This window comes from Caretta caretta, chromosome 23 (assembly GCF_965140235.1).
Source record: "Caretta caretta isolate rCarCar2 chromosome 23, rCarCar1.hap1, whole genome shotgun sequence".
In the NCBI taxonomy this organism is placed as follows: domain Eukaryota; kingdom Metazoa; phylum Chordata; order Testudines; family Cheloniidae; genus Caretta; species Caretta caretta.
In genome coordinates, this window is record NC_134228.1 from 10611169 (window position 1) to 10632156 (window position 20988).

A 20988-nucleotide genomic window follows, 5' to 3' on the forward strand; every position below is an offset into this window, starting at 1 on the left:
CACGACATGCTTTGTAGACTTCATAGAAGGAGTGAGGGAAACTCCAGTGAAAGTGGAGGAAGAGGAGCCAGGTCTAGGTCAGGTTTTGCCATCTCCAACAACTCATAAATATTCCTAATCCCAGTGTGGCTCTGAGCCAAGACAGGGGCTGGATCCCAGGTCCTACACTCTCACTGCCCAGGGAACAGATGACACTGAGGCTTGTCTGACATAGGGATGTATCTACACTTCAACCTGGGATGTAACTCACAGCTCGAGATGCTCTGTTTGAGTTAGCATACTAAAAATAGAGTGTAGTTGGAGAGGTGGGAGGGATTAGCTGCCCACACATACCGGTCCAACAAGATGCCTGGCATGTTCTTGGGGCGGCTAGCCCCCACACCGCCATGGCTACACTCTGTTTTAGCACACCAGCTCAATCAGAGCTAATGTGGCTAAGGCTCCTCGACCTGGAAATTACACCCCCTGCTCAAAACGTAGATGGACCTATAGTGCAAGAAGGTGGCAAGGATGGGCAGATGGGGCTGGCCACAGGAGGAGCTCACCCCCCCCCCCCGCCCCCCCGGAAAGGCCCTGGAGTTTTACACTACTTGGGAAGATATCAGAAGGAAGTAGGACGGTCCAGGGAACAGCAGAGATCCCAGGCCTCAGCCTCAGCTCTAGAAATCCCTCTTCCAAACCACCGTGGCAGCCTGCCTGCTGGCTGCTCAGAGGGGCTCTGCCCCTAGTTTAGGGGTTCTCAAACAGGGGGTTGTGACCCCTCAGGGGTTGCAAGGTTATTATGTGGGCAGTCACAGCTGTCAGCCTCCATGCTCAAACCCTGCTTTGCCTCCAGCATTTATAATAGTGTTAAATATTTTTAAAGTGTTTTTAATTAATAAGGGGCAGTCGCACACAGGCTTGCTGTGTGAAAGAGGTCACCAATGCAAAAGTTTGAGAACCACTGCCCTAGCTTGTCTTCCTCCCTGCAGTCCCATTTCCTCGTTTCCCACTGGTCCCTCTGACCACTGAGCCACAGCCATCTTCCCTGAGAAGTTTGGCTTCAGTCTCCTTGAAAACAATGGGAGTTGGCACGGGCAGCCACCTATGCCAGGGGCAGCCTCACTGCCACACACAAAGGCTGTAGGAAAATGGGGACTATCTTGACTGAGGCCAATTTGGCTTCAGACCAGCTGGAAATAATGGGAGACGACGGCCATTTTGAATAGGGGAATATTCACAGACTTGATGGCAAGAACTACACGATGGTGAGAAACTCAAAACCCCCCCACCAAATACTGCCTGGCAACTCTGCCTCCCCCGCCGCAGGGCTGTGAGAAGACAGCACCTGCTGGATAGAATATGAACAGGAGACTTGGGGATGGCAAAAACAGGTGGCTGTTTCACTGTGGGATGCCAAGCTACCACAACCCCAGACCTATAGGTCCTGCCCCATATGCCCTGAAGGCCTGTATGTCGGCTTATCCCTGTGAGGCACCAGATTCTCCCTCTGAAGGCTCCAATGAGATGCAACACACAACATGAGCACCAAGCATCTGCTCCCCTCTTGAAACACCTGTCAGCTGAAACCCCGATTATCTCCCAATATCCTTGGTGAGGCCCCCACTACCACTGTGCAATCTCTTATGCTCAAATAAATTGGTTAGTCTCTAAGGTGCCACAAGTACTCCTTTTCTTTTTGCGAATACGGACTAACACGGCTGTTACTCTGAAATCTGTGCAATCTCTGTTATCCAATCAAGTGTACAATGCTCTAGCAATAAAGGGTTCCATGCCTTAATTTAATTCCCTGAGCCACCCTGTCCCTCCATATTCTCAGCCGTAGAGAGTTCCCTCCCCATTATCCCTCAGTGCCCCCAATACCTTACACACTGGAGAGGCTGCCCAGATCCCTATGTATGCTAATTATCCGTTTCCTGGAGAGCTCACAGCTCCTTTTTTTAAGGACACAGGGCAGTTAGTACTTTGGTCCTAGGAGTCTGGGACATACCCTCAGGACTGGGCTGCAATCACTGAGGCTGGGAGCTCTGAGACTGTCATAATGCTCCAGGTGGTGCCATCTCCTCTGAGGTAAATTCCTCGACCTTCAACCACACAGGGAACAAATATGGCCACAGACCCAGGTCTTGAGAATTACCAGAAGAGAACAACATCTAAATGGCAAAGAGAGAGGATGAATTTCAGCCTAACTATGCCAGGTCTACATACAATGGAACAACTCTGTGAAGGGAGGCAGAAGACAAGGCCCTGGCTCAATGGAGGCTGGGTAATGGGAAAGGGAGAACTGCAGTAAACTCAGCTCCCACATCACCTACATATTGCCCAGACCTGTAACCCCTTCTGCTGCCCCACACAGTACAGAAACCCCCCTGTACGATCCTCCTATACATCCCACCCACCTGGCCTGTAACTTCAGCTAGTCAGAAGACCAAGGCCCTGTTCTGACCCCCTGGCTCCACATACCCTCCCAGAGGGGGGAGGATTTTTACTCTGTTGCTTTTGTTCAGTGTGTCTCATCCCGGTGAGGACTCAGAGGGGAGCTGAGAAAGGGGCCAGAGAGGCCTGAAATGGGGTTTCCCAGGTCAGGGCTGGCAGGTTCCTGAGAACTAAAGGGTGTCGGGGCAGGGTGTCTCCACAGCCCCGACAGGGGGGCAGCAGTCAGCCCGAGGAAGATGCTGGGGGAAGTAGCCCCTTGGATCCCCTTGACTGGTGATCCTGGAAGGGAGCCGGCCCTGGGGCGGGGGTCTCCAGCTCTGGGCGGGCAGCCCCCTGCCCAAGGTTGCAGGGCCACCCTCCAGTCCCCCCTGCCCGGGAGCCACAGGCCCAGCCGCCCCGCAGCGGGGTAGCCCCGGTTGGGGGTGGGCGAGCTCTGGCCCGCTGCCCCCTTCCCGGCTCTAGGGACTGAGCCCCCGGGGCGGCCGAGCGGGGGCTGGGGCCGGGCTCTGACTGACTGACTGACAGAGATCGCGGCCAATCCTCGCGCTGGGGATTAACCCTGCGCTGGCCGGGGCGGAAGCTCTTTGTCTGGGGAAGGGGACCGGCCTCCCCCTGCGTCCGGGCGGGGCGGCGAGGTGAGGCGGGGGGCGGCCGGGACCTGGGGTTCCGGGTGGGGGCTGGGCAGTGGGGTGAGGGAGGGGCCTCTCCGTGCTGGGGGGCAGGGACCTGGGGTTATGGGTCAGGCTGGATGGGGGTCAGGGCCTCAGGGTGGGGCCTTCCTGTGCTGGGAGCGGGGCAGGGAGTTGAAATGACCATTATTGTCAGTTCTCACAAGCTTATCACAAGCCCCCGGATATTTGATGTTGTTCTTAGAGCTTCAGCTCAGTGCCTGCATTGGTTAAAATGAATGAAGTGGTAAGTTCCTAGCCCTCAAGGCTGCAGAGAAAAGCTTAGAAACCTGAATCCTACAGGGTCCAAAACAGAACCCACCATTTATTATTGTAAATCTCCTGATGATAAAGCTAAACTCGTGATTTTTGAGTGCTTAGTTGTCAGTACCGGATTAGGGGTCAGCAGGGGCCAGTCTGTGCTGAAGGGGAGCAGGGGTTACAGCTCCGGCTGTTTGGGTGAATCAGGCCTGGGTGTCTCTTTTCCCTTCTGTTTACTGGGGTCCTTGTTCCACAGTGAAATCCCTATTCAGTATTTTGCTGCAGGAGCCCCAGGAGTCTGGACCATTCCAGCAGGAACAAGGGAGAGATGCAGTTTTGAAAACTAGAGCACTTACCTCAGCTGGGATAAGGCTGTTTTCACAAGACACAAAATGGTTGCAAAGCACCGTGGTCAGAAGCCCCTGGGGCTGCAGATCCAGGGTCCACTACAAGCTGTGCTACCGCATGTCAAAGTGGAAACAGAAAATCCAGCAGGCCCCAAACCACGGAAGGAATCTGAGAGAGAAGAGAAAGACGCTGCTGTGATGCCACCCATCTCAGCAAGTCCCCCATTCTCCTGGACAGGACGACAAAAATCCAGCTTTGAGCCACAGGAGAAGATCCCCCAGCATTGGGAAAATCAAAGTTAGGATATGCTGCGAGCCCTCTGGACCTCTCCTGAGGCTGTTTCGGCATCAGCCCGGGCCTGGGGAAACCCAGAACTGCCTGAGCTCGCACCAGAGGATGACATTGAGGTCTATTTGGCTTCCTTTGAGCAAGTGGCTGAAGCCTGCCACTGGCCCAGAAGAGAGTGGGTGACCCGACTCCTGCCCTCCCTCACTGGAAAAGCCCAACAGGCCATTAGCAGCCTGGATGCCAGAGACGCCCGAGACTATGGGAAGGTGAAGGCAGCCATCCTGCGAGGCTGCAACATCAGCACGGAGATGCAGCGCCTTCACTTCAGGCAGTTCCGCTACCAGGAGGCCAAAGGGCCCCAAGAGGTCTGCAGCTGCCTGCAGGAACTCTCCCATCGATGGCTGAAGCCGGAGATCCGCACCAAGGAGCAGATCATGGAGCTGCTGATCCTGGAGCAGTTCCTGACCATCCTACCCGAGGAAATCCAGAGCTGGGTCTGGGTACGTCACCCGGAGACCTGTGCCCAGGCTGTGTCCCTGGCAGAGGATTTCCAGCTGGGACAGCGAGAGGCTGGAGTGTGGGAGCAGCAGGTGAGAGTGGGTGCAGGGGAATGTCCATTGGGTTCTGCAGGGAATTTGATGGGGTAGGTTTGGGCGCTGGGTGAACACAGGAATTCTCAAGATGGGCTTGTTCTGTGTAATCCTGCTCTCAGCACTGGGGTCTGGGGCTCAGAACTCAGCTTGGTCCCCAGGTACTGGGATTTCCAGAGCTCCCTGCTCTGTGACACTCTGCTCTGTAGATCCTGGTGTTCTCTCTTTTTAAATGTTGCTGCCTCCCACCTGTCCCCTTCACTCAGTACCTCTCAGCAGGCCCATCCTGAGCAACTGTGGCTGCTGTTACAGTGCACTCAGTGCCTCACCAGGGCTTGGATCAATAGTGAAGCCCCAGTGAGATTGGGGAAGGTGAGAGGGAGAATTGGTTACTGTGTTTAAACATGCTGTTCAGCAGGTTATTTTGGATGTTGCAGCTGTGGAAAGGGGGCAAGGAAGGAGCCATTTTTGCTCAACAAGGGCCACATTATTAAAAGCCTGAGCAGGTATAAGTATGCATCCAGGTGCACCTGGGAGCTCTAGCAAGAGCTGGATGCCCTGGGATTTTCAAAGTGAGGGTAGGACTCTGCCTGAATGCCCAGGAAGCATGTGTGGGTGCGCAAGGCTGAGAGGAAAAGCTCATGGCATTCCATTTGGATAGAAAGCTGGCTAGATTGTCGGGCTCAACGGGTAGTGATCAATGGCTCCATGTCTAGTTGGCAGCCGGTATCAAGTGGAGTGCCCCAAGGGTTGGTCCTGGGGCCGGTTTTGTTCGATATCTTCATAAATGATCTGGAGGATGGTGTGGATTGCACCCTCAGCAAGTTTGCAGATGACACTAAACTGGGAGGAGAGGTAGATACGCTGGAGGGTAGGGATAGGATACAGAGGGACCTAGACAAATTGGAGGATTGGGCCAAAAGAAATCTGATGAGGTTCAACAAGGACAATGCAGGATGGAAGAATCCCATGCACCGCTACAGACTAGGGACCGAATGGCTTGGCAGCAGTTCTGCAGAAAAGGACCTAGGGATTACAGTGGACGAGAAGCTGGATATGAGTCAACAGTGTGTCCTTGTTGCCAAGAAGGCCAATGGCATTTTGGGATGTATAAGTAGGGGCATTGCCAGCAGATTGAGGGACGTGATCGTTCCCCTCTATTCGACATTGGTGAGGCCTCATCTGGAGTACTGTGTCCAGTTTTGGGCCCCACACTACAAGAAGGATGTGGAAAAATTGGAAAGAGTCCAGCGGAGGGCAACAAAAATGATTAGGGGACTGGAACACGTGTTCTGAGGAGAAGCTGAGGGAACTGGGGATGTTTAGTCTACGAAAGAGAAGAATTAGGGGGGATTTGATAGCTGCTTTCAACTACGTGAAAGGGGGTTCCAAGGAGGATGGCTCTAGACTGTTCTCAGTGGTAGCAGATGACAGAACAAGGAGTAATGGTCTCAAGTTGCAGTGGGGGAGATTTAGGTTGGATATTAGGAAAAACTTTTTCACTAGGAGGGTGGTGAAATACTGGAATGCATTACCTAGGGAGGTGGTGGAATCTCCTTCCTTAGAAGTTTATAAGGTCAGGCTTGACAAAGCCCTGGCAGGGATGATTTAATTGGGGATCGGTCCTGCTTTGAGCAGGAGGTGGGACTAGATGACCTCCTGAGGTCCCTTCCAACCCTGATATTCTATGATTCGGTAACAAAGTTTGAGATGCAGATGTGATCTACAAGATGTTATCAGCCCGTACTGCAGGGTGGCCAAATCCACAGGACAGGTGATTCAGACAGTGGTCAAGGGGGCAAGTGGGACCCTGCCAATTTGAATGCTTTGGAAACCCTCCAGGCACGTTGACATTGGAGTGCCTGATGCCTGTAATGTCCTGCTCAGTCCTTTACAGGGCCCCAGTTGCATGGATGCCAGTTGCAATGCTGGCCCTAACTGCCTGGGACAGGACATGGCTCCAATAAAATAACCTCTGTGACTCCCCCTTCAGCTCATCAGAGGGATGAGTCTGTACTTTAGTGAGGCAGGTCCTCCAAGTCCTATTGACCCTGTAAGGGGCTAGGAGCCCCTGGGCATGGAGTGCTTTGCTAGCAGGGCCTTTTAGATACAGCTCTTCCCTGTGATTCTCAGGCCTGGCTCCAAAGTGATGTGCTTGTACTGGGTTCATTCCTAGGTCACCGTGCGCGTAAAGGTTGAGGAAATGGAGACCCCTGAAGCATTATGGGAATCTCAGAACTCCCAGCTGGAGCAACTTCAACCCAATCACAAGTGTCTTCCCCCAGAGGAGGTTGGACAAAACAAGTCCAAGTTGCCCTGTGCTAAGGAGAATCAAGCACTACAGGAAACTGGTAATAAGCCATGTACAGGGAATAAGGGGTGTTCTTCTCACCAAGGTGGGGGCAGCAAGGGAAGGGGGCACAGATGACAGTAGCAAGGGAACCCCTAAGTCAGAGGGTCCGGGGAGGGGAACTCAATGGCTCTGGAGAACTGTAATGATGTATAGAGCCTTCCATCTACAGGTAAACAAGAGTGATGCCTGAGAAAGAGAGGGGGCTGCATGGCGGCAGTGGGTGCTCATTAACGGAATTTAGGGTAGGTATTGTGGGTCACAGTTCATCATCCCTGGCCCAGGAAAGCTCCAGTGCCTTTGCAGTGAGTGAAGTGGGGCTGGCCATGAGAGGAACAGCTGTGCAAACCCAAGTCCTTGCCACCTGCCTCCACTATGTTGAACTATCCTCTGTGTCATTCCTGGCATTCTGGGAGCTGTAGCAGTGGGAATGCAGGAGCTAGAATTCAGGCCCTCTGAATTCACTGCCAAACTCAGGAACAAGAATATCTGCATGTACTGGTGTAATGTATGATATAGTAAAAAATAAAGCCTGGAGAATGAGCCTCAGCACTGGGCATTGTGATGCTGATGGGCTGAGAAATCCTGGGAGGAACAAACTGTCCTGGGCAGCAGCAGTGGATTTTGACATGGTTTAGCAAAAGGGCACATACACAGGATAGCTAATACTTTAAGTGGATTTCTGTAATAAACGGAGCATGATCGTCACCTTCTGATCACCTTAGGAAGAGCAGGAAAAGCAGTTGCATGGAATGGAGGTGTGTACCAAATAGATTGGCTAGTCCTGCTTCTGTGGGAATTGATCTCCAGAGAAACAGACTACTTGGGGTGAGCTGAAGGGAGCGAGAGAAACCAGGAGCAGAGAGCCAGCTAAAAGTGAAAGAGACAGAAAGATTTAAGGGGATGTTCAGCTAGGAGAAGAGGTAAAGAGACAAGCACAGGAGAGGCACAGAGTGAAGGCAAAGGAGGTGAGCCGAGAGGGCAGGAGTGAGAGAAAGGAGGCTGCGGGCAAAGAAGCCTGTATAGCAGGGGCGGGCAAACTTTTTGGCCTGAGGGCCGCATCGGGTTTCAGAAATTGTATGGGGGACTGATAAGGGGAAGCTGTGCCTCCCCAAATAGCCAGGCGTGGTCCGGCCCCCGCCCCCTCCCCCCGCTTCTCACCCCCTGATGGCCCCCCCGGGACTCCTGCCCCATCCAACCCCCCCCCCCCATTCCCTGATAGCTGCCCCGGGACCCCTACTCCATCCACCGCCCCCCCACTTCCTGTCCCCTGACCGCCTCTGGAACCCCCACCCCTGACTGCCCCCCGCCACCCCATCCAACCCCTCCTCATTCCTGGGACCCCTGCCCCATCCAACCACCCCTTCTCCCTGTCCCCTGACTGCCCCCCGCCACCCCATCCAACCCCCCCTCCTTTCTGACTGCCCCCCCCGGGACCCCTGCCCCCATTCAACCCCCCCGTTCCCTGCCCCAACCCCTATCCTGACCACCCCCCCGAATTCCCCTGCCCTCTATCCAACCCCCCCTGCTCCCTTACTGCGCTGCCTGGAGCACTGGTGGTGCTACAGCCGCGCTGCCCGGCTGGAGCCAGCCACGCCACCGCACAGCACAGAGCACGGGTCAGAGCCCGGCTCTGCAGCTGTGCTGCCCCAGGAGCTCGGGGTGCTGGCAGCGCAGTGAGCTGAGGCTGCGGGGGAGGGGGAACAGCAGGGAAGGGGCTGGGGGCTAGCCTCCCGGGCTGGGGGCTGGGCAGGAGGGTTCTGCATGCCATAGTTTGCCCACCTCTGATGTATAGAGTGGGTGGGATGGTGCTTAGCAAGGTGATGGGACTGAAGGGGAGGAGAAGGAGGCTATGAAAACCTTCTGGTAGGGTCTGAGGGGGAAAAAGGAAGGGAATGAAGAATGGGGATGTGGGCATTCCTGACTTTTCCCCCTCATAGCTCCCCTCAGCCCCATTTCTGCACGGCTGACTCTGGGGCATCTCCAGTGGGGAAGATGTGAGGCTGTCACAGTCATGGCCATGAGATGAGTGACTTTCCTTTACAACAGCAGCACATGAAATGGATTCTCTTTCCATCCAGGTGCCGGGATCCTGAGCAGAACTGAGGAGCAGCCCTGTGATGAAGGGCCTGAAATCCTGCTGCTGCCCAGCGTACCAGAAAGGGGATCGGGGGAGAGTGTTACTCACAGACGTGAGCAAGGAGGAGCCTGCAAGAGGCAGAAGAGGAGCCCAGCACACGAGACAGATCCCCCAGGGGAATGTGACAGCAGATTCAGGAGACTAACCCAGCTCCCTGCACCGGGGAGACCTCGGACCATAGGGGACCTTCACCATCAAAGCAATTTTCTCAGGACAGAGAAACCCCACAGATGTAGAGACTGTGGGGAAAGGTTCTGGGAAAAGCAGAAGCTTACAGAGCATGGCAAAGTCCACAGGAGTCAGAGGCCCCATCCTTGTGCTGAATGTGGGAAGAGCTTCAACTGCCTAGCTCATCTCAAGACACACCAGAGAACCCACACAGGAGAGAAACCCTATTTCTGTGCACAGTGTGGGAAACGCTTTGGCCACCTCTCCACATTGACCACTCACCAGAGATTGCACACAGGGGAGAGACCCTACTCCTGTGCTGAGTGCGGGAAAACCTTCACTCACCCCTCAGACTTGAACAAGCACCAGCGGTCCCACACAGGTGAGCGGCCCTACCCTTGTGCTGAGTGTGGGAAGTGCTTCAGCCAGCTCTCCAACCTGACTAAACACCAAAGAAGCCACACCGAGGAGCGGCCTTACCCATGCACCGAGTGCGGGAAGAGCTTCAAGTACCTCGCTGATCTCATCGTGCATGAGCGCTCCCACACGGGCGAGCGGCCCTTCCTATGCCCTGAATGCGGGAAGAGCTTCAGTAACAAATCCTCCCTGGCCCGTCACCAGAGAATCCATGCCAGAGCCGCAGCCAGAAACACGTGAGACCATGTTTAACTATAGACTAACTGAGAGCTCTGCTCCCACTAGCCTATATATGTGATTGGAGCAGAAGAACATGAGCCACTACTACACAGCCTGAGGGAAATCAGCCCTCGACCCTCCCTTATGCCATTATCACCCCATCACATCCTACAGGAGAATGAGGGAGGATTAAGTGGAGTCCCCAGTGCCTGAAACCTCCAGAAGATATTCTGTTCCTACCTGCTTTTACTAATAACACTTAACTCCTGTATAGCTCTCTCTATATGTTGAAGTGCTGCAGAAAGGAGGTAAGGTGATTGGAGAGCCCTGGTTTCCTTTCTGCTGCTCTGAGGCAGGTGTGTATTTGTAGTACCTATAAGCAAAGCAGGCCAGCTAGAAGAGGAGAAAGGATTTTTGTTTTCCAAGGCCCTCAACATCTGAGATCCATCAACTCCATAGGAGAAACAGCCCTGCTTCCCAACAGCACCCAAACACCCCTCTGCTAGCAGCACCTCTCACAGATTTGTAACTGAGTAGGAGGCACCAGGGACTGCACCTCCATAACAGGCAATCTAGCTCCTCTGCCCCCACCACTGACCAGCTGTGTAGCTGCCATCTTCCCTGCTCTGCCTCACTGGCCCTAGCTGCATCCCAGTCCTTTTGTCCCTCCCCAGCTGCCACCCAGTAAATATGTCCAAAGTCTGCCATGGTGCATTATTAAATCCCGTTCACCTGGTTGACTCTTCCTGCTCCCTTGTCTCAACTAACACCACTGATGATGCATTTACTGCTTACTACTTAATTAATTGGGCACCGTCCTTGAATAACCAGCTATTTATTCATCTCTCACCCTTGTCTTCTGCTCCTGCCCTGATCACTACTCTGATATCACTTCTGTTTACTCCCCTGTTGTTTCAGAAGCTCTCTTGTTACTCAGCTGCCTTTGACCACAACTACCAATTCAGTTGTACTTATGGGAGGTTTTGATCAGACTACATACACCCTGATTCTGCAAAGGAGCTCCATGTGAATCAATCCTGAAGAATCAATCCTGAAGCACTTGCATGAGAGGAAAGTGATCAGGAACAGCCAGCATGGATTCACCAAGAGAAGGTCATGCCTGACTAATCTAATCGCCTTTTATGATGAGATTACTGGTTCTGTGGATGAAGGGAAAGCAGTGGATGTATTGTTTCTTGACTTTAGCAAAGCTTTTGACTCGGTCTCCCACAGTATTCTTGTCAGCAAGTTAAGGAAGTATGGGCTGGATGAATGCACTATAAGGTGGGTAGAAAGCTGGCTAGATTGTCGGGCTCAACGGGTAGTGATCAATGGCTCCATGTCTAGTTGGCAGCCGGTGTCAAGTGGAGAGCCCCAGGGGTCGGTCCTGGGGCCGGTTTTCTTCAATGTCTTCATAAATGATCTGGAGGATGGTGTGGATTGCACTCTCAGCAAATTTGCGGATGATACTAAACTGGGAGGAGTGGTAGATACGCTGGAGGGGAGGGATAGGATACAGAAGGACCTAGACAAATTGGAGGATTGGGCCAAAAGAAATCTGATGAGGTTCAATAAGGATAAGTGCAGGGTCCTGCACTTAGGATGGAAGAATCCAATGCACCGCTACAGACTAGGGACCGAATGGCTAGGCAGCATTTCTGCGGAAAAGGACCTAGGGGTGACAGTGGACGAGAAGCTGGATATGAGTCAGCAGTGTGCCCTTGTTGCCAAGAAGGCCAGTGGCATTTTGGGATGTATAAGTAGGGGCATAGCGAGCAGATCGAGGGACGTGATCGTTCCCCTCTATTCGACATTGGTGAGGCCTCATCTGGAGTACTGTGTCCAGTTTTGGGCCCCACACTACAAGAAGGATGTGGATAAATTGGAGAGGGTCCAGCGAAGGGCAACAAAAATGATTAGGGGTCTAGAACACATGACTTATGAGGAGAGGCTGAGGGAGCTGGGATTGTTTAGCCTGCAGAAGAGAAGAATGAGGGGGGATTTGATAGCTGCTTTCAACTACCTGAAAGGGGGTTCCAAAGAGGATGGCTCTAGACTGTTCTCAATGGTAGCAGATGACAGAACGAGGAGTAATGGTCTCAAGTTGCAGTGGGGGAGGTTTAGATTGGATATTAGGAAAAACTTTTTCACTAAGAGGGTGGTGAAACACTGGAATGCGTTACCTAGGGAGGTGGTAGAATCTCCTTCCTTAGAGGTTTTTAAGGTCAGGCTTGACAAAGCCCTGGCTGGGATGATTGAACTGGGAATTGGTCCTGCTTCAAGCAGGGGGTTGGACTAGGTGACCTTCTGGGGTCCCTTCCAACCCTGATATTCTATGATTCTAACAGGCTCCTTTGGAGCTCGTTGCAGGAATGGACCCTCAGTATTTAACTCACTGACATACCTCATTTGCTGCTGTTCTGATTTATTTATATGATTTCCTCTTCACCTGATTATAATGAATTTAACAGCACTCCCTGTCAATTCAGTCATTAGTGTACTTAACTCCTTCCCTAGTCCCTTAATTAGTAATTAGCTGTCTGTCACTCATTCTCATTACCCAAATGTCCAACCAGTATGCTCCTCCCTCCTCTGCTGCTTCACCCCTACCTGTCTCAATATCCACCAGTCTTATCACTGAGACCCATCCCTCTCTGATCACCATCTTATCTCCTTTACAGCACCTGCTTCCCCCATCCCCTTCAGGGCCCTCCATCATTTAGTTCTTCCCCCTGGATCAAATCTAACTTATTACTAGATTGACACACACCTCTTCCCCCCCCCCCCCCATTCTACCAGCATCACCACAAATAAACCTTTTCTTCTTACTCCTTTGCTTCCATACAATGATGAGGGTTGGGGACAATCCAGGCCCTTTGCACAGTTATCCTCCCAAGTGTCCATTACTCTCAGCAGCATGGGCAGACCTCTCATTAGTGAGGATTATGTAGGAGGGTGTTTTGGGACAGCCATTCTCCTGCTTGTTGTGTCTATTTCTATAGAAGCTGGTTAAACCTTTTAATAAAAACCATTTATGAGAACTGAAGCCTGTTCCCAGCTCTTTGGCTTATGTTCCCAGCTCTTCAGGTCCAAACCCCACTGGGGGAAAATATTACATTAAATTACCCAGACGTAAAACAATTAACATCAGAGAGAGAATGGGCTCTGCAGCCTTTCATCTCGGGGCCTTACTTCAAGCTTAGTCCATGCTGGGAGTAGCTGAAAGTTAGGGCCGGTTGTGGGCTGGTGGCTTCTCGTATATGTGAGGATGAGGTGTTAGTCCCATTGCTAGTGGAGAGCAGCTTAGCCCTTAGTAAATATTGGAGGTTCCACCATGGAGAGGGACGCTGGCAGGGAGGTGGGGAATTGGCTCCAGTGGGGCTATGACTCACATGGTCATTTTCAGGACAATCCCAGTGGAACCAGTTCTGAGCCCTAGTCACAATACCCTGTGTAAGAATAACAGGAGCAATGATCCCCAAGGCTGGGATAAAGAGGTGATATTTCTTCTACATGTCATTGTGGAGATCACTGTTTCAATAGTATGTTCAGTTCCAGCGTCCACTTTAAACATTGGAGACATCATAGAAGAGCTACAATAATGACCCAAGGCCTAGGAAAACATGTCATACAGTGAAGCACTGACAAGACCTACTCACTCTGTTTAGCTTAACAATGAGAGGGTCAAGAGGCAACTTGATCAAAGTATTTGATACTAGAGGGCTCTTTAATCTTGCAAATGAATACATAACATAATCCAAGGTCCAAAGGCTGAAGTCAGCAAAGGTCTCACTGGAAACAAGGTGAAAATTGTAACAGTGAGGATATGTAAGCTTTGCATCAGGTTACCAAGGGATCTGGTGAATTCTCCATCATTTAGAATTTCTAAATCAAGATTGGATGTCTTTCTCAAAGACACATTTTAACCAGGCTTGATCATAGAATCATAGAATATCAGGGTTGGAAGGGACCTCAGGAGGTCATCTAGTCCAACCCCCTGCTCAAAGCAGGACCAATCCCCAGTTTTTGCCCCAGATCCCTCAATGGCCCCCTCAAGGATTGAACTCACAACTCTGGGTTTAGCAGGCCAATGTTCAAACCACTGAGCTATACCTCCTCTCAATGGAGGAAGTCACTGGGTGAATGCTATAGCCTGTGTTATGGAAGAGGTCAGACTATGTGATCATAAAGGTCCTTTCTGGTCTTAAAGAACTGCGTCATTCACACTCTGTTGCAGCTTCCTTTGCCTGCGTGTTGTGACTTGCCCTATTCCCATGCTATATGGATGAATACAGGAAGATGTATGACACTGGGTAAGTCAACCTGCAGGGCATGCTTGACCTCTGCTTCCCAATGGTCATTATTATGGAGTAAAAGCAACCACCAAAGCCCCTATAGACGCTGCTGATTTTCCTAACTTCTTCTCTAAGGCTTTGTCTACACTGGACTTTCATCCATAAAACTTTTGTCGTTCAGGGGAGTGAAAAAAACACCCCCCCTCCCCCCCGAATAACAAGAGTTTTACCAACAAAAAGCACTGGTGTGAATAGCACTTTGTCAGCTCTCTCCTGCTGACAAAGAGTGACTACACTGCGCACCTTTTAGCGGCGCAGCTGTGTTACTAAAAGGTGCATAGTGTAGACATACCCGAAAGCCACTCTGAGGCATGTAACCCATCATCTTGTTACTTAGTGCTCCCGACTCTGTGTAGACAGACCCTTATCCATTGGATCTGCATTTGTGAATGCCAACACCACAAGAAACCAGTAGATGAACACATACAAGGAGAAGATTGGTGCTGAGGAGACATCATTTATTTTGAATCCTGAACAACCTTTTCCTAGGTTGGTTTCAATAAAGCCAGAGTTTGTAAACATTTCAAATCACTGAAAGTGTGAAAATTCAGGGTCTCTCCTAATCTTAGGGTTGTAATTGATTTTTCCGTTAGCAACTGGAGTTTTAAATGAATCGGGGAAGGAAACATCGGGCCTAAAGATACCAAACAATCAAATCCACATTAAAAGGCAGGCTGTAATAGGTTCATGATCAAGTATTTGGGGAGAGGGTGCAGTAAGAGAAGGGATTGTGGTCATGTTCAGCACAACATGAATTGCCAAAAAGTATGCTCTGAAAATAAAATAAAGGCCAAAGGAACCAGGTAACTTTTCTGCCTGGGCCAATGAGCTGCAGGAACCCTGAAAGCACCTCCCATGCAAGTCACAGCATTGCTTCCGTTGCAGAAATATAGTCAGCAATCCTAGAAGTATAGGATTAAAATAACATGCAGAACTACTACATGGCTCCCATGAGAAGAGTCTATGGGAGGAGAGACCTAGGAGAGATCCTAAATCTGCTGGGAAGTTCCAAACAGTCCTCAGACACCAATAGCCTGATCCTACCCAAAGGCCACATCTATATCTCAAATCACTTAGGCAGGGGGCTCTGAGAATCCTGACAGAAATAAAATATATTCTCCACCTCCAGGGGATGCTGGTCCTGGTCCTGCTTAGACTCCCACTGGTGTAAATCAGGAGTAACTCCACTGAAGTTAAGAGAGTGACAATGTAAAACTGCTGTGAGTAAGAGGACAATCAGGTCTGGAATCTGTAAAGATCTTACCTGACTCTGTGGTGCAAGATTCTGGAGCCATCTCTCAGGTGGATGCTGGGGCCTCCCCAACCCATGGGACAAATGCTTTCTCTACCTCCTCCTGCTTACAACTCTAGCAAGTCCCAGGGGAATCCCAAACACAGCTAAAGAAACCTCCGTTACCCAAAGGCAGAGAGCCCCAAGTTAGGCTCCATCCCAGCCACAGAGGAAGCCAGAGCAGGGAACAAAATGAGTTCACACGGATGCAGGGAAGAGACAAACTACCCCCTGACTGCTAAAAAGCAAGTAAGGGACTAATTGCTGCTGGGGGATTTCTGGCACTGGACAACTCCTCAGAGGAAGCCCTTCCTCATTTCCCAGTGGTTTAAACCACTGGTTCTGGGAAGAGATGGTGGGAGTCGGGGGTAGGGGCCAATGTCTCTCAAACTCTGTAGTAGTGGTTCCTGTTCCTCAGTTTCACATTATTATACACATATGTCTGGAGCGAAGTCCATGTCTGGGAAGGTCTCACTTGTCTAGCTGAATTCTCTGGTAGGCTGTAGCTAGAAATCAGTCTGGGTGGCACTCGATCTGCAAGGAGGCTCTGTCCCTTGGGATCTGCCATCGTGATGCTGCTGATTCTCTGGCAGCACACCAGAGGCTCTCTCCCGCTAAAGCCTTCCCCAGGGTCACTCCCCCATGTGGATTCTCTTGTGTTTAATGAGGTTTGATGGGTGTGTGTACCTTTTTTCACACACGTCGCAGATGTAGGGTCTTTCTCCAGTGTGGGTTGTCTGGTGTAGGGTGAGTGCGGAGACCTGGCTAAAGCTCCTCCCACACTCAGTGCAGGGATAGGGCTGCTCGCCCGTGTGTACCCGCAGGTGCTTGTTGAGATCCGAGCTCTGGCTGAACCCCTTCCCACACTCAGGGCAGGGGAAGGGGTGCTCACCTGTGTGCATTCGCAGGTGCCTGCTCAGTTCGCAGGGGTGATTGAATCCTTTCCTGCATTCAGGACAGGAATAGCGCCTCTCGGCAGCATGCAACCTCTGGTGCTCGCTGAGATCTGAGGGGCAGCTGAACCCCTTTCCACACTCACCACAGGGATGGTGTCTCTCCCCCATGTAGATTTGGTGATGCACAGATGCTGGAAGCTCTTCCCGCATTCTCCACAGGAATGGGGGCTCTCCCCTGTGTGGGATCTTTGGTGTTTAGAAAGCTCTGACTGATGCTTGAACCTCTCCCCACATTCAACACAGGGATGGGATTTTTCCCTCCTGTGGACTCTCCCATGGGCCAAGAGTTCCTGCTTTTCATGGAAGCTTTCCCTACAGTCTATACATTTATGGGGTTTCTCTTGGCTATTAAGATCTCCCATGGTCCCGGGTCTGCCCTGTGGAAGTGGCTGGGAAAGTCTGAATCTGTTCTCGCACTCCCCTAAGGGATCTGACACATTCCAGACTTGGTTCCTCTTCTACTTCTTGCAGGCTTCTTCCTGCTCAGGACTCTGGCAAGCAGTCTCTCCTGATCCCCCTTGTAACATGTCAGGCGGCTCCAGGTTTTCAGGCCCTTCCTCATGAGTCCATATCTCGGCTTTGCTCAGGATCCCGGCACCTGCCGAGTGGAAAGAGAATCCAGGGATGATTTAATCTCTCACATTTCCATCAGAGGGTGTGACCTGGCAGGCTCACATCCATGATAACTGGAGATACCACCAGAAGGAGCCCCACACTCCCCCAGGAAAAAAATGGGGACCTGTTGCAGTCCAAATACAAGACAGAACAAGGCTTTAAGCAAGCAAGCAGGCTGGTCTGCTTTGTCAGCTTTCCACCCTCTCTTTTATTCTCTCTCTCCCCCCACACATTACATACTCCAACAGATAAAAGGAATACACTGGCTTTGTTTAATATTCTTATTTACCAATTTCTATGTACCGCATTCCTTGCTCTTGGGCCTTGAGCCCAGTCCTGGGAGGCTTCCCACAGTTCATGTCATCTGGGCGAGTTTCCAAGGTTCATGCCCTTGAGAGGAGCCATGTGTGCACTGCTCCTACACAACACTCCGGGTGTGCCCTGAATGTTGCCAAGTGCATGAACCCTGATGAATCCTACAGGGACCAAAAGGAGCTATAGAGGGACACAATCCATAGCTCCAAAATCTGATCACCTTCTCCCCTGGCTTCATAATTTTCTCACAACTGTGAGGGGTTCAGCTCCCCCTCAGATCTCAACTGTGTCGGGCTGGAAATCTCTTCCCTTTCCTCCCAGTTCCCTCCTTTTCTTGGCTCATGTCCCTTTGTCTCTTCTCTCATGCAGAAATCCCCTCATCTCTCTCCCTCTCCTTCATTTCTGGCACACGCGTGCACTCTCCCCACTTGCTCCCTATGTCACTCACCTGCCGCCAGTACCTTTGGTCTGCACATTAATCCTTCTGGAAATCTCTCCTTTGGTCATGAGTCTGACCTCCCCAAAAAATCACAAGGTTAAAAAAAAAGAAAAACCTCTTATGATCTGTAAGCCCATGTGAGGTTCTGAACTGCATTCTGGTTTTGCATTCTTTAGCGGGAACTGCCTGGTCCCAGTGTGAGAGAGATCATTTCAGGGTCAAAATTCAAAGTGAAGTGCACAATCAGAATGCAGCCTCACCACTGACAGATCCAAGAGGGACTCCACCTAACCCCCTAACCTCTAGAATGGTGGAGCTGCTGGCCAATGCTTCTCCACTCTCCTCCCCTATCACTGACCTATTTCTCTCCCTTCAACACCTCCTTATCAACCCCACCAAGTCTCCTCTCCCCACTCACATTGTCCCCCTCTGCCTCCAACACTCCTGTCCCCAGTTTCCTTCCCTATCACTTCATAGCATCTTACCCCTGATATTTTCCCTTGCACTTTAAAGATGTTCCCAAGCCCTCTCTTGCCTCTCTTCAGTTTCCTCCTGCACCTCACATTCTCCTGCCCCACCTTCCTCCATCTCCTCCTCCACCGCATATGACCTACACCCGTCTCTCTCTCCCTGTACCCCTATTCATCCCTCCTGTCCCTCATATCTACTTGCACATCTTCAGCCTCCCTTCTGTTCCCTGTATTCCCCTGTCATCACATGGCTTCCAGTTCAGCCTCCTAACAGAGGCAGCCATGTTCCCTGAGAACAGTCTGGCTTCAGTCTCCAAGTCCATTAGGGGCAACCTCACTTCCATGTGCAAAAGCTATAGGGAAATGGCCAGCTTGAGGGAGGCAATCTTGTCTTCAGCTCACTGAAAGTACCGAGAGAGGACACATGGGACTGTGGGAAAATGTGGGAGTTTGCCGTGAGATCATGGGCATATCACCCTGACCGACTTGTGTAGCTCCCTAAACACCGCAATAGACAGGCCCCTCCCTGCACATCCCCCCACCTCCCTAAGACCCACCACAGACAGATCCCTCTCTGCACATCCCCCAACCTGTAACCCCACCACCCTGAACTCCGCAATAGACAGATCCCTCCCTGCACATCCCCCAACCTGTAACCCCACCTCCCTAAGCCCCGCCACAGACAGATCCCTCCCTGCACATCCCCCAACCTGTAACCCCACCACCCTGAACTTCACAATAGACAGATCGTGCCCTGCACATCCCCCACCTGTAACCCCACCTCCCTAAACCCCGCCACAGAGATCCCTCCCTGCACATCCCCCACGTCCCTAAGCCCCGCCAGACACAGGACTCTCCCTGGCACATTTCCCCAGCACCACCTGTAACCCCAGCCACCCCAACTCACTCCCCCACATGTCCCAGAGATATCCAGACGGCTCCGCCTGCAGGAACCGGCAGCACAGCGGCGCTTTCCCACGCCACAGCTACTCATCATCACACAGGTGCTTCCTGCTGGCGAATTGCAGCCTCCATCCCTCGCAGGGTCCAGCGCTGCGTGACCGGGGCTGGCCGCGGTCGCCCTCAGTCAAGGGAAGGGGGCTGCTTTCACCCCGGAGCTCCCGCCCGCAGCAGCCTCGGGGTGAGCGGGAAAGGTCGAGGGCGAGACCCTGCTTCTCCCCGTGTTCTCCCTGCCGCCTTGGGAGGCGCCTGGCTCTGAGCGGCGGTCCCGGAGCAGCCCCTGTGCAGACCGGGAACAGGAGACTCGAGAGGAGCATGCGGGAGCGGAACACAGTCGACTCTCATTCTCCGTCCCGGGAGTAACAGAAAGCGAAGGGAGGTAAAAATCTACAGAATCATAAATTCAGTGGCGTCACCCTCTGAAGCACGGTTAGGGCGGCCTGGTTTTGACCCAGCCTCTCACTCAAACACTCGTACATCAGGCTACGCAATAAAGCAGCAGCCTTGTACTCCACTTGATTACTGGTCTACTTGCTGGTGCTGAAGTCACTGTGACCACTGCCCAAATAAATTTGTTAGTGTCTAAGGTGCCACAAGGACTCCTGGTTATTTTTGCTGATACAGACTAACAGGGCTACCACTCTGAAATCTGCACCCTTTAAGGAGAAGTATAGGTCACCTGGCATTATTTTTTCAGGTTTGGGATCAGCCCTGAAACTCCCATGTACTGCAGGACAAAATGCTTTTCTGTAAAAAAAATTTAGCAGCTGCAAATTTTACGTCTTCATATTACCGTTGATATCAGCAGTTCCGCATTTGGTAGAGCCAGATCTTGTGCAGCTTTTAAGGAAATGCATTGATTCATTTCTGTGGCTAAGATTGCTAAAAACGATGTCTGTTTCTCACAGTTCAGATTCAATAAGTGCTTTAAAAGCCTTTCTGCTGTAACCCTTCTGTCCATCAGAGTTGCAGCAACAAGGGCTGGATTCAATATCTAGGGGATCCATTCCAATAACACAATGCAAAACTGGCTCGAACCCCCACCCAGTGACCTGGGACAAATATATACCACCCCTGCTGGGCGCCTCCAAGAGGCAATACTTTCCCTCTCGCAAGCACAGAGTCTGAGTGAGAAACAATGTGGCATTATGCTGGGGAAACACCACCAACAGGATTCATAACACAACCCATGAGCAAAAACCCACCCCAAGCAAATTGGGTTGTGTCCTTTCCCTTTGGTTCTTGAGTCCAGCAACCTGAAATCACCCAAAGTCCCAAAAGTCCAATGACCCAAAAGTCTCTGTCTCTGTCCCTGGTGAGGGCAGCCCCAGAGTTTGAAAGTTTATCTCCAGAGCTTTACCTCCCAACCTGGGTGGAGATCGGGGGGGGGGGGGGGAGGCACCTTACATGATCTGAAGCTGACTGCCCAGCAGCTCCATAGGGCTCCGCTCCGCTTCACCAGTCCGCATCCCACAAGCAGCTCCTGCCGTCCCACAAACTGCTCCACCATCTGCATCCCACAAGCAGCTCCTGCCGTCCCGCAAACTGCTCCACAATATATCTTCAGGCTCCCCCACTACTTAACACAACGCTCAGTGATTTCAGCTCTTAGTCAGTTCAGCTTGTAGTAGGGGAGCCTCAGTGCTGGTGTACCATTAGCCCAAAGCGAGCTCAGCAGCCTGTAACTAGACTTCTAATAGAA

At 51.7% G+C, this 20988-nt stretch overlaps 1 protein-coding gene and 1 pseudogene across 1 annotated transcript in view; one reads left to right on the top strand and one right to left on the bottom strand.

Annotated features, from left to right (window-relative positions):
* Positions 1-14097, top strand: part of LOC125628466 (uncharacterized) — a 66142-nt gene extending 52045 nt beyond the window's left edge. The window contains 6 exon segments of the mRNA XM_075122306.1: positions 2950-3071; positions 3622-3755; positions 3758-4591; positions 6768-6942; positions 9023-9902; positions 10804-14097. Of these exon segments, the coding sequence (XP_074978407.1) occupies positions 2950-3071; positions 3622-3755; positions 3758-4591; positions 6768-6942; positions 9023-9902; positions 10804-10915 (2257 nt within the window). The 3' untranslated portion in view covers positions 10916-14097.
* A 2048-nt stretch (positions 14098-16145) lies between these two features.
* LOC142069835 (uncharacterized) lies at positions 16146-19858 on the bottom strand (annotated as a pseudogene).
* Positions 19859-20988: the final 1130 nt, after the last annotated feature.